Source organism: Arctopsyche grandis, chromosome 7 (genome assembly GCF_051622035.1).
Source record: "Arctopsyche grandis isolate Sample6627 chromosome 7, ASM5162203v2, whole genome shotgun sequence".
In the NCBI taxonomy this organism is placed as follows: domain Eukaryota; kingdom Metazoa; phylum Arthropoda; class Insecta; order Trichoptera; family Hydropsychidae; genus Arctopsyche; species Arctopsyche grandis.
In genome coordinates, this window is record NC_135361.1 from 4,015,005 (window position 1) to 4,031,109 (window position 16,105).

General features: G+C 39.1%; 1 protein-coding gene across 5 annotated transcripts in view; it reads left to right on the forward strand.

The window, feature by feature from the left end:
* Positions 1 to 204: 204 nt before the first annotated feature.
* The window catches only part of LOC143914960 (protein groucho-like), a 233,096-nt gene continuing 217,195 nt past the window's right edge, over positions 205 to 16,105 (forward strand). The window contains exons 1-2 of one of the 5 annotated variants that reach the window (XM_077435396.1): positions 205 to 316; positions 12,223 to 12,595. In XM_077435396.1, the coding sequence (XP_077291522.1) occupies positions 12,527 to 12,595 (69 nt within the window). In that variant the 5' untranslated portion in view covers positions 205 to 316; positions 12,223 to 12,526. The remainder of the gene's footprint in view (positions 317 to 12,222; positions 12,596 to 16,105) is intronic. The other 4 variants (XM_077435398.1, XM_077435399.1, XM_077435400.1 and 1 more) reach the window with 4 other exon arrangements.

Sequence of the window (16,105 nt, forward strand, 5' to 3'; positions counted from 1 at the left end):
GCGGAGGGACGAGCGAGAGGGACGCAGAGAGCGAGCGGCGAGGGTGCGAGCGAGAGGTCCGATGGTATGTATGGCTGTCGCGGCGGCGGCGACGACCGTACGGTGGGGGGGGACGGGTCGGGGCAGGGGAAGGGGGGCGCGGGTCGGCGCGCGAGGGGGAGCGGAGACGGGCGGGGGGGCGCCAGAGGAAGGAGCAGGGGGAGGGGGGGCCCGAGCCGGCATCGCGTCACTCGGCAGTGTGCGTCCGAACGTGGCGTCGAAGAGTCGTCCGCCCGCCATCTTGAAAGCGCGAGCGCGAGTGCCGACTTCCCGTCAGGTACAAACACGCGCGATCCGACCCGACCCGACCCGCTCGTTTCGCCATTTCGCCATTTCGCCGCAGTGTTTTTGTTCCGTTTCTCTACCAGTGGAAGTGCATCACCCGCCAATGGATATACACGTTTCGAATAATATATTTTGAATCGCAACGGTCGCCGATCTCGCGGCTCGCATCCCGCCGGTCGAAACGCCGGCTACAGTGTGACCATGCCCCCCCCCATATACCCTAGTGTTGTTTTCCACTTTTGAATGTGACGGTTATTTTCGCTCCACGTGGAATGCCGCGCTACTTTTCTCCCCACGAATGTGTTTGTGTTTATATTATTCGGAGTGACTTTCGATGCAAACGTTTGTTTACATTTATATATATATATATATATATAGCGCTCGAGTGTAAACAGACATACCTGACGAAAGACAAAACAATAATGGATTCGTGATTTTATATATACGTACATACGGCCATAAACGAATTTTTGCATGAAACTTATTCACAATATATTTAATTTCGCACATATTTATAAAGAATCCAAATTGCAAAGTGATCATATAAGACGAAAAAATAACTTAAATTTAGTTTTACCTAATGGAACCAAACCACAAATTGCGACTATTATTGCAGCTATGACTTATAAAGTGCGTGAAAACTGAAAAGAAAGTGTTGTTAAACCGTATTATAAGGGGGGGTTACTATGTAGCATAAAATGAGCTAAAAGTGTGCTTTTACATAGTACCAATTGTTTCTGTGAAAATTAAATAAAACAAGTGAATCAACTTTTGATGACGTTTAAAAAGCCGGTCTGAGCGTTTCATATAAGACAAATTGACTTGAATTTAAATTGCAACTTTTTTGTAACTTTGAAATGTATAACGTCATATATAACGTATATTTATATAAATCATGTTTGTCTGTCTGTCACGTGTGCGTTCCTATACCATTCAACCGATTGCGATGAAACTAACATGAGTTATTGTGTGCATGTCCGCGATGGTTTCTGTAAAAAAAAATCGCCCAGAAACGGGAAAAACGGGATTGAGTTTTCGCTTCGCCACCTGCGTTGTTAGGGTAAAATAAACAAACAATTGAATAATTTCAAATGTGTTCGAAACTGAAACATTCGCTTAACGAAACACACCGAGGAACGGGAATTGCATGGGTTATTGTGGCATTGCAACGCATGCCGGGTTCAGCTAGTATTAAAATAAAATCTCGACCCTCGTAGAAAAACCGTGTTATAGGGGTAGTATAGAAAATGAGCAACAAACACTACATAAGTTGCAATTGTTCGTTCGCTTTATCAACATGTGTACTTGTGTACTTTTGCCGTGTGTAAATGTATCGTAGACATTTATTGACAGTGGTGTTTTATTATGTGTTTATGTAAATTTTTTGTCGCATTATAAATTTGTAATATAATAATAATATACATATTGACGATGTGCGCCCGTCGGATGACAGTTTTAATTATGCGGTGAAATTATTTATCGCAATCGAATTCGGAACGGTACAGAGGTAAACACGAACCGGAACGCGTCACAACTGTCATAAAAGTAACCGCCGCTAATGACAGGTCGTGTGTTTTCGTATCGCGAGATATGCTAATGCTCTCCCGAGGCATTATTATTATTGTATTGTTTCGAATGAACGTTCGGAGAGGGTTCGTCGACTTTAATATGATGTATTTTATACATATTGTGCGATGCATAGAAGCAGCCCACATAACATCCCCAATTTGTTCATAGTAGCAATTTCATCGAATATGATTTTGAAATGATATTATTTTAAGTTCAGTATTTGTCAATTGTTGCGATGGATTAGCGTGTTCTATATATTGGCCGTTTAGCTTGCGGTTTTTTTTATCGTCTTTACGGTTCGCCTCGATGACAATTTGGAATTTGACCATTGCCAAGGGAAAAGGAAAAACCGCAATCGTAATGAAATTAGATTCCAGTCGTAGATATAAATGGCCTTTCGAATTGGGTAGGACAGTCGACCGCACGATTCTTGTCCATTGTCGTCATTTTTCGCGTTTAGACCATTAGTTTTCCCGCGCAAAATAATCGCAAAGCTGTCACGAGCGTGACGTGTACTCTTTTTTTTTTGTTTTGTTATCACTACACGGATACAATACGGAATTCAACATCTATTTAACTCTAGATGGATCGAATCTGACTAATTCGTGACAGGTTAACTTTATCGTGTCGATTGCTGATCTAAAAAGTGGAATGTATCCAGTTGTACATGACCTTTTCCCCGTCTGTAATCACATATTCACTAACGGCTTGTGTAAATGCAGTTTTTTTCCAAAATAATGTGCCGCAGATGAAAAAAATTAAATCCATTAAGTATTCTGTCACTTTATCGAAAAAATCAATACGTATTATAAATAGGGAACCTAGGGAAATATCACAATGTGATGATACCCGTATATTTCGAAAACTAATGGGAGTTTATAGAGGCAAATTCATGACTACATATAATATTATACGTATATTGGTATGCTCTTATGAGCAAATACACAATGCTTCTGGCACAAATGGTTCACTTATTGTGTTCAAACCAACTTTTTTGCTTTATATTCTAATGGAGCGGTCATTTGGCGAGCACCCAGCCAACGCCGAAGACTACTTATGACTTATGACTCATAAGTTATGAGCAATCTTGAATTGTTATTGGTTATTTCTCAATATGAGAAATAACCATGGTTTTATGCCCTCTTGCTTTGAACACTAATGGAGCGGTCTGTTGTTATTTGAAAAGCATCCTTCCAGCGCTGATCTTCGCTTATTAGCATGAAAAGTTTCCTATTTTTTTATTAGCCTCTTCTTAGCTCGCTTTTGATTTTTTCGTCTGACGAAATTTGGGTTCTTATCCGATCGTTTTCAAACTTTACCATTTTGCTCGGTTTGGTCATCAATATATGTGGAATTCAACACGTTTGAAAATACTCCATTATCGTTCTCGGTGACGTCTATTAGTGTTTATCCACACTGTTTATCCCTTTTTGCCACCCTCTCGCTATATCAGATTTTAATTGTTTAATATTGACCCAAAATTTTAACTATAAAATACAGGGATTGCGAATCTTTCGTCACAAAATCATTAAGGAGTGTTTCAAGAGACAGAAACATCCAGAACGCGTCGGTCAATACTTCATACATATTTTAAACAATTTTTTTTCTCATACGGCGCACTATTTCAAGGAAATTTTATTCACTCAACTGATTTTGATAGATGAGAACTATTTTAGTTTAGTTTGATACTACAATCAACTTAATATGAATTGAAGTTGTTTTATATATAAAAAACAATCATCACTACTCTCTCTGTCACTATTGATAAAGTCACATTTTTTATTATAGGTTTTCGTCGATTTAAAGCAATCGACAGATTTTAATTGGCTTTCCATTCAGACCGGACGTTACAGTAGATATTTTTTAACCTGCGGTGATAATTTGATTGTCACGTTGGAAATGCGATAACGTAGATATATATATTTATATATGTATAGAGTGAGGGGTGCATTTTCAGATTTTCATTTTTTTTCGTCGTTATTTTGCACCCACCCATCCTCCCAGTTTGTCGTTCGTCCTCGGCCAGACCATGGGAACGTTCGTTTTATTGTCGAGGGGTTTTTATTGCAGAGGGTGGAGAGCGCAATGCTCCAGGCTAGTGTATTTATAGCGGGGAGATTTGCCGCCCCTGTTTACGGCCGCCCTTTTTAACCACTCCTTGTCGCTCTTATCTGCACGGGCCCGCATCGCAATTATTAATTTTATATGAAATCTTTCGACCAAATTGTTTTCGTCTTATGGATGTATATGTATTTATGTATGAAAACATGCACACACGCCCATTGTAAGACAATGTGACGATGAGTGGGTTTGCGTGTTAATTATGGTATATGTTGATTGTTCAAAAGGCGCCAACCAGAGGCTGTCAACCATTTTACACGTCGTCGACCGTGAGAGAACATTCCGCCTTGTTGGCTTTCATCGATGCACTCTCAATTGCATGTTTCGGAGTGTGGTAATTTTGCAGCACTGTTGCTAATTGACGGTTGGGTCTAACATTATGGATGTGTGCCATGCACTTGTTGGTGGCATGCTTTGTCGAATGGTACTTAATTTTTCTTAATACCACTCAAATTAAAGCAGAAAGTTTTAAAGGTTCAGAAATTCAAATGACAGTTCACAACATTTAGGGCGAAATCACACAGGGAAGAACGGCACGTCGTGTGCTTGGCTCCCCGCTGTGGGTGGTCTCCTACATTTCTTCAAATATGGGATACACCTTCGTCGATCACCGTCAAGGAAGGATGAAATTTTTATCGAAAACACTCTAGGGGGTGATTTTGGGACGGTGTGTGCTGGGCATGCCACATTTTTTTCGCATGTTTATAAGTATCTAAACATACCACGTTCTTTGCTGTGTGTTTTCGCCCTTATTCTACGACTCAAGAGGGCCACATGGTCATCGTGTTTGATTCATTTTAAAGGCAGGTAGCCGAGTGTTCGGACACGCAGTAGTCCGAACTGCCCCGGTATTCTCCATAAACGCTATTGCACACAAATTCGGAATTCTTCATTTTAAATTGGTCCGGAATTCTTGCGTTACAATATTTTGGATTAGGTTGGTTCAGGTGAAAGTTTTTCCTTGTGAACCTTCCGAGAAGAAATTGCAAGAATCTTTTGCGTTCTTTGAATCATCCGGCAATTTGTTATATATATTTCACTAGTGTTGGAGTAAAATTTAGGACTTAGCTCTTTCGTGTTTAAGACTATATTCACAGTGACATCTAAAATTATCCTGTGATACTAATAAAATTGATAAAAGTCTGTTTTTCCTTTTGTTATATATTCAAGAGGTAGTGTCAAGGGTTGGCACTAAACACGTAAAATAATCGAATCGAATGATTAAGTGGTCAATGGGGCTTTATAGACGAAGCAATTTGTCGCATAGATCGTTGCCTATCGTAGCTAGCAATTTTCGGTCGGTTGAATACTTTTTTTTCTTTAATTTGAATGCGATTTTCAACGGAAGATTTTCAATCAAAACTAAATCGTTCAGTCCTTAAAGTCTAATGATATTTTGAACTGTCGAAAAATATACAGTCAACAACTTCGAAAACGTGATGGATCTGTTCCACAAGAAGACTGAAATAATGACATTGTAAGAAATACGATACAGGATTATAATATAAATCCCTCTTAAATTTTCATTTTTTTTTAAATTATCTACAAGGAATAGATTATAGGAAAAATGTGTAATTTTAGCTGAAAAATTGACGAAGCGTTCCGTGCGGTGGGTTGCGTTTAATCTTTAATTATCTTGCGGTCGCGGTGGTGTGGCACACTAGACGTGTCAGCGACTCTCAAACGTTAATTGCGCCGGCACCCACTTCCCCCCCCTCTCCCCCTCGAACTCGCACCTCACCATCGCCTGCTATCGATTTTTGCTCGGAGACCTTTGTGCGGCCTTATCGGCGCCCTGCAGCACGCCAGCGATGTAATAGCGAAACGGCTAATTGCGCGCCACATTTTCAGGACCGCTGGTGAGGGAGCATCGAGCGGGGCAGGGGGAACCGGAACCCTGCGGAATCTGTGGTTGCGGTCGCGTATTCGTGACGATATTCGCGAAATCGTCTCGCAGCGTAGGGACGATTTTAATTAAAATTAAAGGGGATGCTATGTGTGCGCTCCGTTATATTTCGGTAAATCGGTTGACCGTCTTCTTTAGCCCGTTTGTTGATTGTTTTGTATACTTGGATACATCTATATCGTTCTCGCGTGTCACTGAACGATTTGTCTCGCCCAGTTATACACTCATTGTATCGCATAGAGTTCAAACGTATATTGTAGTTCTTATCGACGATTTGAATTGCTTTTCGAGTAGTGTGACTATGCATGGAGTTGTATATATATATATTTTATTTTTTCAAATGTAATTTCGAGATATGCTCTCGCTGGATTTGAGTGCTCGGCGATAACGTTAATGATAATAACCCAAATTGTAAATTTCACTTTCGTTGAATAGGCGATTTGTCAAGATACGCTAAGTGTCCTTATAGTAATTAAATATATATACGTTCACATATATGCGTTCGTTCGAATGGGCGTTAAAGTCTTCATTGTAAATTATAATTCAACGTTATTTCTATATCGATACATTTTATTTATATGTTTATTTTCTGCCTCGCTACTACACACGGTCGCATTTCCATCAATTTTATTTTTATAGCCAGCAAGTCGTCACTATTGCAGTAATAACTTTATATGGCGATAGTAAAAAAAAAAGTACACATTCTGGCAATTTTAAGTCTTCACGTGTATGTATGTGTGTGTGTGTTTTAGTGCGCATATGCTTTTTAGAGGGGCCCGAAGTGGCGGATTTTTTGTTTTAAATCTTATAGACATGTGTATGTTGATTTTATTGTCGAAAAAAATGATAAATTTTCGACAAATTGCTTTTAAATAATAAAAAAAAGTATTGAGAAAATGCTGTGGATTGATATTATCGACTGTTAGGGCCGGGCCGCACCGCTCAACTCGCGAACAACTTGGTTGAGGGCGACCAGACCAATGCATGCAGGTAGATGGTACATGCTACACCCGTCAACTTGTTTGTCGCACACATTTCCATACATTTTTTCGTGTCGCGCGACTAGTCGGCCGACAAAGTTGCACGGTGCGGCCCGGCTCTTAGATATCATCAGACTGCAAATCGGATGAGATCTGCCATATGATTTAGCGTCTTTTTGATTGCTATTTACAATTAATTGATTTTGGTTTAAGTATGATGATGCTGTTTAAAGTTTTGGACTCTTATATTTGATTGCTTTCACGTAAAAAATTTGTAAAAAATGTACCTACTAGACAATTTAAAGAAATAAATATAATATCCCAAAATTTACCAAAAATATACCAAAGGGCGTAATTTTTTTTTTCAATTAATTAAACAAATTTTAAATGTCCGTTTTAGCCTATATGTTATTTTATTTTAAGTCTTTTTTTTATCATACTTCCAGACTATTTTCGGTTATTGTGAATTGATTTTCTTGTATTTTATGTTTGTAACTTTATTTTTTTTTAAATTAATATATGGAAATCCTCCCAAGGTCCTACCGAGCCTAAGGGCTCGCATGCACCGCATACCCCCGCGTCATAGTAGTGACGCCACCGACTAGGGTCTATGAAATTGAAGCACTACAACATTTCCAACAAGCTGTTCGTTCATAACTCGAGGGGAATTACATACATTCGGTAGACACGATTGGATTAAATGAGGCTATCGACACTCTTCGGTTCATTTTGAATACAAACTTGATGTGCATATTTGGGTGTGTGTGTGTGTGTTGATACATGCATTTTCGCACGGTGTTGTGAAAATGCAATTATCGTCGAGGAATTTGTGTTCGGAATTGAGTGGGTGTGCTTTGAAAGTAGGAAGAGATGTCGCCAAACAAATGCGTATTTGAATGGTAATCGCACACACGCAAAGGTGTTAATCGGCGCCTATCAAAAACCAATTAGTCGAATGGCGACGGCCGTGAAAGTTTTCACCTGTGATCGTTTGCTTATTGTTTAGGAATGTCATGATCGATTGGTCATCAGTGCGGTTTATCACCGGTGGCCATCGGCGTCAGTCAATTGATTTTGGCCATTGGGTTGCCGCCAATCACACCGCCAATTTACATCTAAATCACCTCCGGTACAATATAGTGGTCGGGCGCGTGCATAATGTATAGGCGAATCAAATGCCGGGGATCCGACACCATAATAATATTATATTGATAACACACAAACAAACCGAATGTCGTGTTCAGAATGTGTTCGATTTGAAACTTGATATTTGAAAAACCGTTGCTCTACCATGCCTTAAGTATGTACAGAACGTCTCAAAAGTCACCTAGGGATTTAAAGATTCCCGGAAAGATGCACTAAATTGCACTGAATGGTAGCGTAGTTTAGAGAAGTCCTAATTTCCAAAGGCGCTCAAAAAGAATTTACGCAATAGAATTTAAAAAAAAAGGTAAGCACCCTCAGGTAACATACAACTATCCCTTGACGGTTTTTTGTGGAATTCTGTTGCGTTAGTTCTCCTTGAGCATCTTTGAAAGTTTGGATTTCTCGAGTGCATTTTTCCGGTCACCGGACTTAAAAGTCTCTTAACTATAGGTAGAGATCGGATTTTACTTGGAGCACGAATTAAAATATGGTAAAGGCTTAATTAGGCGATGTAAAAGTCGCCCTTTGACTATTAAGAGGGCTGGACAGCAGCGCCTTGTCCATACAAACGTACTATACTTCTCCCTACCTCAATTATGGCACTAGAGAAATTATTTTTTAATATGCTATGGATATCCACCATTCGGGTGCATCTATCGTTTTATTTTTTTGATTAATTATTTTTTATAGGAGCTAGGAGCCGCCAAACATCTATAAAATCGCCTCTTTTTTACACCCACGAAAAGAGTCTAGCGTGCTTATTTAACGGTCGAATTTAAAAAAAATACGCCGATAGATGCACAGAAAATATCTTTCTCATACCGATGATGAAATTTTTTTAAAAATTGGTCCAGTTTTGGAGAATAAAATAGTAGAATACGAAACCTCGATTTTGTCAATTTAAAACACGTTTTATCTGGTCGAAGCGCAACTGTCGCATTCACTCAATATATATATTGATATATATTGTCGCATTCACTCAATATATACATACACTCAATATATATATCGAAGAAAGGAACGGTAACAAAATTAAGGTTTCGGGTGTACAGCCCTCTTAACCATTAGGACGAAAACATACAGCGATGAACGGCACACCGCGTGCATGGCTCCTCGCCGTCGGTGGTCTCCCACATTTCTTAAAATATGGAATACAACGTTATCGATAAATACAATTTGACCGAAAAAGGTCCAAAGGATCATTGTAGGGCGGGGCATGCCGGGCGTCCCATGAATGACCGGCACGGCACTGAATGGGACGCATAATTTTTTTCACATGTTACCTTTGAAGGAAGGAGCGTCGAGATCAAACGAGTGTCCCGAACCGGGGTCGAGTTTTTAAATCAAAATACAGCTTTTCTCAATATATATCAAAGTTCAATTGATCTTATTGATCATTTTATACATCAAAATAAAAAAGGTTTTAGTCCTATAGCATGTTTTTGACTATTTTTGTATTCAATAAAAATAACGACAAGCATCAACACGCAAACGCACATAGGTAAGGCCAACAGGCGACTGCATGACTCAATAGCCACGCGCCAAAAGCGACGAAAACAATAGTTTACTCTCTTTCTCTCGCATTGATTCATCGATCAACAAGAATTTGCAAGCGAACAGTCAAAAACATGACTTATCGCTACCGCCTTTAAATCATACATTGGAACTTAGAAATGATGTACCCCTTTTCTAAATCATACAAAATCTATTAAAATAAATTTATTTTGGTTAACTCTAGGAATACAAGAAATATAGCGTGTATAGCTTTGAAAACCGCATAGTTATTACAAATATTTAAATAACAGAAATTTGAGGCCTGCAACCGGAAAGAGGGAATTTAAACTAGTGGCCTGGTGTACGCATTCGTGCACGTGGGGCGATGACAACGACTTTACCGTGTATAAAGTTTAAAAACTTTCCAAATACTTTTGGAACATTCTGTATGTATATATGGTTATTTAATTGCCGCTTCGGGTATTGTATTTTACATACGTGGGTGCCCGGAGTCGTGTTTTGACTGGTTTTCCTTACGAGTTCTTTTGTATTTGTAATCAGTTTGCGAATGTGTCATGCTAATTTAGACGGCGATAAAATCGGTGTGCGCCTAATTTGTTATGCAACCGATTGTCTTGTTCGAAAAGTCGACCGGTGTAATAAAAATCCGAATTAATAATAATTTATTGCCGTATAAACGGGAGTGCTTTGTGGGGGGGTTTTTCCGCAAAGTTCTTTTCTCTGCATAAATTTAAAATCGATGTAAAATTGTCGGATGATGTCATCGCGGATTCCGCAGTGTGTGCATTTATTTCGTATGCAAATTTTGAATTAAATAATTATATATGTACACGTATACGGAATACTCGAGAAATCTAGCCATTGTTGTTTTTTTTTAATAGTTTTCAGGAATTTCTTATTCCTTTCAACAGTGAGGAATAGATAATTAAATTTTATTACATTGAAAGGTCACTCTTGTCACGGCGACAATACGCATACGCGAATACTGTGTAATAATGTGTACACTAGACCACTAGTCAAAAATAATAAAAAGCTATATAGATGCACTTCCAAACCAATCCGATCCCCACTCTTGCCATAAATATTTTATGATTTATATTGGTGTGTATTTTATTTATTACAATTTTGCCATAGTATTACAGAGTAGTTCCAAGGCGTCACTACGGCTAAACAAAACAAAAAAGTATACAATATGGGGTATTATACTATCAATATAGATCATGATTCTAGTATTTCAAAACAACTCGGATTCGCTACTGATTTTCACGATACTGCCGTATTACACCATCAATATGGATCGTGATACGCATGAATCGCGTGTTAATTTTAATGTTGTAGTATGCCCCAATACGAAGAAAAAATAAAATTAACATAGATATAAATCAAATACAATAATAGAACAGGTTACAATCTGAAATTAAACAATCCCTCAACTAAAGTCGATCCTATTAGCGTGAGACTGTGAGCATGCTGTCGCATACGTGCAATGTGTTGTAAAATTGTAAGGACGTAAAATAGTTTTTTTTTTTTTATTATTTCTTACTCGACTATATAATATTATTACAATATAATTCAATGCAAGGTCTCTAATTATAGTACTGTAAGTTTTTATGTCTATAACACGCGTTGACAATTACTTTTATCGTTTAAAAAATATAAATTTTCATTAAAAAATAATAATATCAACAACGTACAGATTTTATATAAAAAAATTTCTGAATACGAAACACGAATTCAAAACTAACAACAAACCACCGCTATATGCAAGAACAACACTATTTTCCTTGACAAAAATGCAATGCGAAACTGAAACGAAATGTAATTGGCCATCGAGGATTGAGCGGGGGGGGGGGGGATGCGATAGCGTGTACATTTTACGCTAGATTTTTAATGTGATTTTCTAAAAATATAATAAGGTTTGATAACGTGCTACTGTATTTACTATATATATGAATATACATGATATACAATACACAACTTATGTATATCTATGATTCATTCGATTCCTGAGAATCTTCTGGATCTGATTGAAACTTTTCGATATGTCGCGATACGAGTTCTAGGTCGAGGTCCGTCTCAAGTCCGCTTATCAGATATGTTTTTCGTTTCCTAATCAAGCTTCCTCGCACAATCTTGAATCTTGATCGTTTCAACAAATTTGGGACGAGTAGTGTTAGTTGCTCCATGATTGCTTGTGTACATTCGGCGGCGAGGACAAAGGTGGAAAATGTACATTTGAGGCATTTATGCAAAATCAACATGTGCAGGAACGAGCGGATGGAGATTTTTGCGGTCGATTGCGCCACGACGAGATGGGCAAATATGTGAATAGCGAGAGACCGCGTTTTCGCAAAAATACCATTACCCAAACACTAGAGATCATTGTTCGATAATGGAGTGCGTATCCGTGTTATCTGCGTCCGATGATTGATCACTCGGTGAGCCCCCTTATCGGCCGCGTGTCAAACATTCAAACAAATTGATGAAGTCACCGATCGAGTGCCTCGACGATGATTCGCATAGATGTGCTTTTTTGCCTTCTATTTATCTACGCGCTGCGCAAAAAATAAACAAATCTGTTCGATTCGAGATAAGACCGGTGATTTGTTATGAAATCTCTCAGCTCTTTATTGACGTTGTTTTTCTTTGTTTTGTTTGCAGATTGAACTCGAACAGACTACAGACCAAGGGTGGAGTGGGTGTTTCTTGTGAGACCTTCCTCCAGTACAGTGTGTGTGTTTTGTTGGAAAGAGAATATCAGTGCAACGATCAGTGTTAAGTGAAACTTCATACTGCCGTCGACGACTGGTGGATCAGTGTTTTGTTTTTTTTTGTTGTGTGCCATCGAACCAATTGGATTGCAGTGTTTGTTGCTGACAGGAAGGACCTGATGCCGGATACTGGTAGAAGGCTAGACCAGCTTATGGTGGCCAGACTATAGGGTCTGGTCTGCAGGTTCAGCGCCATGTACCCTAGCGCTGGAGCCATGAATGCCGCAGCAGCCGCTGCGGCCGTAGCCGCCGCCAGGCACCCTGTAAGTTTCAATCCCTCACAGTCCAACCTAGCGATTTTAGACACACATTTCGACTTTCATATCATAGACCAACTGAACATGCATGCGTGTGCTCAATTTTACGCGCATCCGTCCAATTTTAATTGAATTTCTGAATAGGTGTCTGAATGTGCAAGCTGAACATTTTCCCAACAATATCATCCTCGATTAGTAAGTTATTATTATTACTGTTCTCGAACGTGTCGGTCGATGACGAACTGCAGCGAATAACTACTGTCATGTCAGACTACCAATTGGTAGTTGAGTATGAAGAACACGCGCTGCTATGCTATTAAACTCGCGTGTTATAAATTATTCGACGAAGCGTGATGTAATAATATAAGCGTGGTGTATTTTATGCGACGTACATCACAGGTATGCATGTATAATTGCTATTATGCACTTTGAAACACCGTCGATTCCCATCAAGTTGACATTAGCGGACACTTTTTCCAATGGATTTAATTAATTGCGGCAAAAAGTGTTTCGACCTTGTCGTCCGTTTAGATCAGTCGCATATTCTATTATACAGGGCTCTTGGAGTCGTTAAAAATCGAGGGACTTTGACTTCGATTTCGAATTTAAATGTACATATGTTAATATTTAATTACTAACGAATGTTCAAGGTTCATATTTGTCACGAGAGTGACTCTTCCATTGTATATGATGTTCTCATGTATAGGAAAAATTTGAGAGAGGGCTGATATTTGACAAATGGGTACATCAGTTTGATTCATCTAATATATAATTTCGAAAGAAACTTTGTATGCAACTATTGATGGTTCGTAGAAAAACAAATGAATATTCAAATAAATGTAATAAAATGTTTACTATTAGATTGGCCATGTTTACGCGGTTTATATTACAAATACCGAGCGAAGCCGGGTAAAAACACTAGTGCATAAATAAATGAGAGTGAAAAAATAACTTTTACCCATGTTTGATTGAGTTGTGAAGGGGCCGTAGAAAGCGGCGTTTGAATAACTACATTTCTAGCTGTCATCGTTTCGATCCGACCCAATATTTCGATGTAATTTTTTAATGAGTTTGTTAATGTTTAAACTCCTCTATCGTCATGTCGGCGACATTATCTTACTTCGATGTTAGAGCCGGGCCACACCGTGCGACTTGCGAGCGACTTGGTTGAGGGCGACCAGAACAATGCATGCAGTTAGATGGGGCATGCCATACCCGTCAACTTTTGTGTCGCTCACATTTGCATACATTTTTACTGGTCGTGCAACAAGTCGGCCGACAAAGTTGCACGCTGTGTTAGCTAACCCCCGTATTTCGCCTAAATATTAAAGCGATCTGAAGACTGGAAGTGGTTCAAAATCAGTTGAGCAAGAATTTCATTGAACTAACATTAGTGAAGCTAATAAAAGTTGGGTACATCAGCTCATTATATATGTACATCGGAGATATAAAAAAAATAGTTCGTTCGTTGCAATGGTTGGTGAAATGATCGTATTTAAGTACTAGAAAATGGTCTTGCACATAAGCGAAATTGGGGGAAAAAGGATCAATTTGACATTTTTAAAATTGGAGTCACGTTTTTCGACGACAGTGAGCGAATCGACTCTAAATAATCAATTTAATTTGTACACAAATCAGCTAACGGCCTTCTCGTTAAAACGTCAGCCCGTTAGATGGAACGATAACCTTGTGCCGAAATGTGGGATCGTTATCTACTGTTTCGAGTGTGTACTATTTAACTCGTGTCTAATTTAACCAAATATTTACATTAGATTGATTTTGTGTTTGTCTTTTAGTTTATCGCGTTTTAAAAGCCCGGCGTATTATGCAGATTTCCAATGACACACTTTCTACGGGTTCGATTTTTTTTATTCTGGCCAAAACACACATGCGAATATGATTTTTTGTCAATGGAAAAAAGGCGACCAGAAAAACAAACGCCGACGACGAGTGTTCGAAATGCAAATCGTGGGTACATTATATGTATATGATCGAGCGTTACTTATCGCAATGATTAATCGCGCAAAGCATAATTGAATATGTCGTCTATCGGCGTCATTGCGGGTGTCGTTAATTGATTTAATCAGTTGTGTATGCTGCGTGTGCGTGTGTCGTTGGCGGCCACACGGGAAATAATAATTATATATGTGATGGAGCAAAGCCGATTATTCGGATTCAATGGACGTGAGCGGGTCAAAATTGTGCTGGTATTTTCGCATCGGATGCATCTGTTGATTACTTGCTAAGGGCGTTGTTGCCTTGATTAGATATTGATGGTCTGGCATATATAATATGTAATTGTAGTAGCTCGGCGTGTAGTCCGATTAGGATATGAATGCGCTTTTATCTATAGATGTACATACATATTCATAGGAGCCGGGGGAGAGACCAAAAAAAGGATTAATAAGTTTATGTTTATGGGGATTTTTGTCGACGAATTCGTAACCGCTGGGCAGTCGGGAATTTCCAGGCTTCGCTTACATTGCTCATCATTTCGTACCAGGCCCTTATGGGCGAAGACACGCTGCGTGGTATGGGACGTCACGTCCTTGGCTTCCCGCTGTGACCGTTAACAGTGTGTGTTCCACAAACCGAATTCGGGTGTAGTTGCACGTGCATAATGCATATGTTTGGTAGGTCGCACTTGTGTGTATATCCATATGGAATCGAAAGGTTTCTCCTACATTTCTTCAAATATGGAATTCAATAAAATATCACCGAAACCAACAAAATAAATAAATAAAACACTCCAGGAGGTGATGGTTAAAAATAACGATTTTCACATCCCTAATTCTAGCCCAAACATCACTTTTTTATGTGAAACACTCGCCTTTACAGATCCAAAGCGACGTGTTCACTTTTACAGATACAATACAATCAATATAGATTTTTATAAAAAGCGATTTCATACAAACATCCACAGTGACGTGACATATATGGAGAAGTTTTTGCAGCATTTTATAATCGAATAGTTTTGGGTGGTTTTGGATAAAAAAATCCAATAAAGTTCATTAAACGTCTGTGCTCAGATTAAATTAAATTCGATTGTGGTCATCGAGTGTTAGCGCGAGAGTCTGCTCACAATATTTGGAATACAAAATTTTAGTCAATATGTTTTAATTGTACTCGAAAAACAATGTTTTTATCAATCAAAGTGCCAGGGCGGTGACCTGGCTCAAAAAGAAGTACCAGGTCGGCGACCTGGTCCGACTACACCACTGCATCTAAGGGCCGGGCCGCACCGTGCAACTTTGTCGGCCGACTAGTTGCGCGACATAAAAAAATGTACGGAAATGTGTGTCCCATGTCCCATCTATCTGCATGCATTGGTCTGGTCGCTCGCAAGTCGCACGGTGCGGCCCGGCCCTAAGACAGTATAAAGTATAGTCGACGGCAACCGGTCACTCGGCGCCTGGTCGACAGCGCGCAATAGGCCTTAGGGATCAGTAACTGACTTTGGAGAACTTTTGCACAGGGGTATTGATCCGAGGCAGGTTGCATTTGTGCCAATCGACA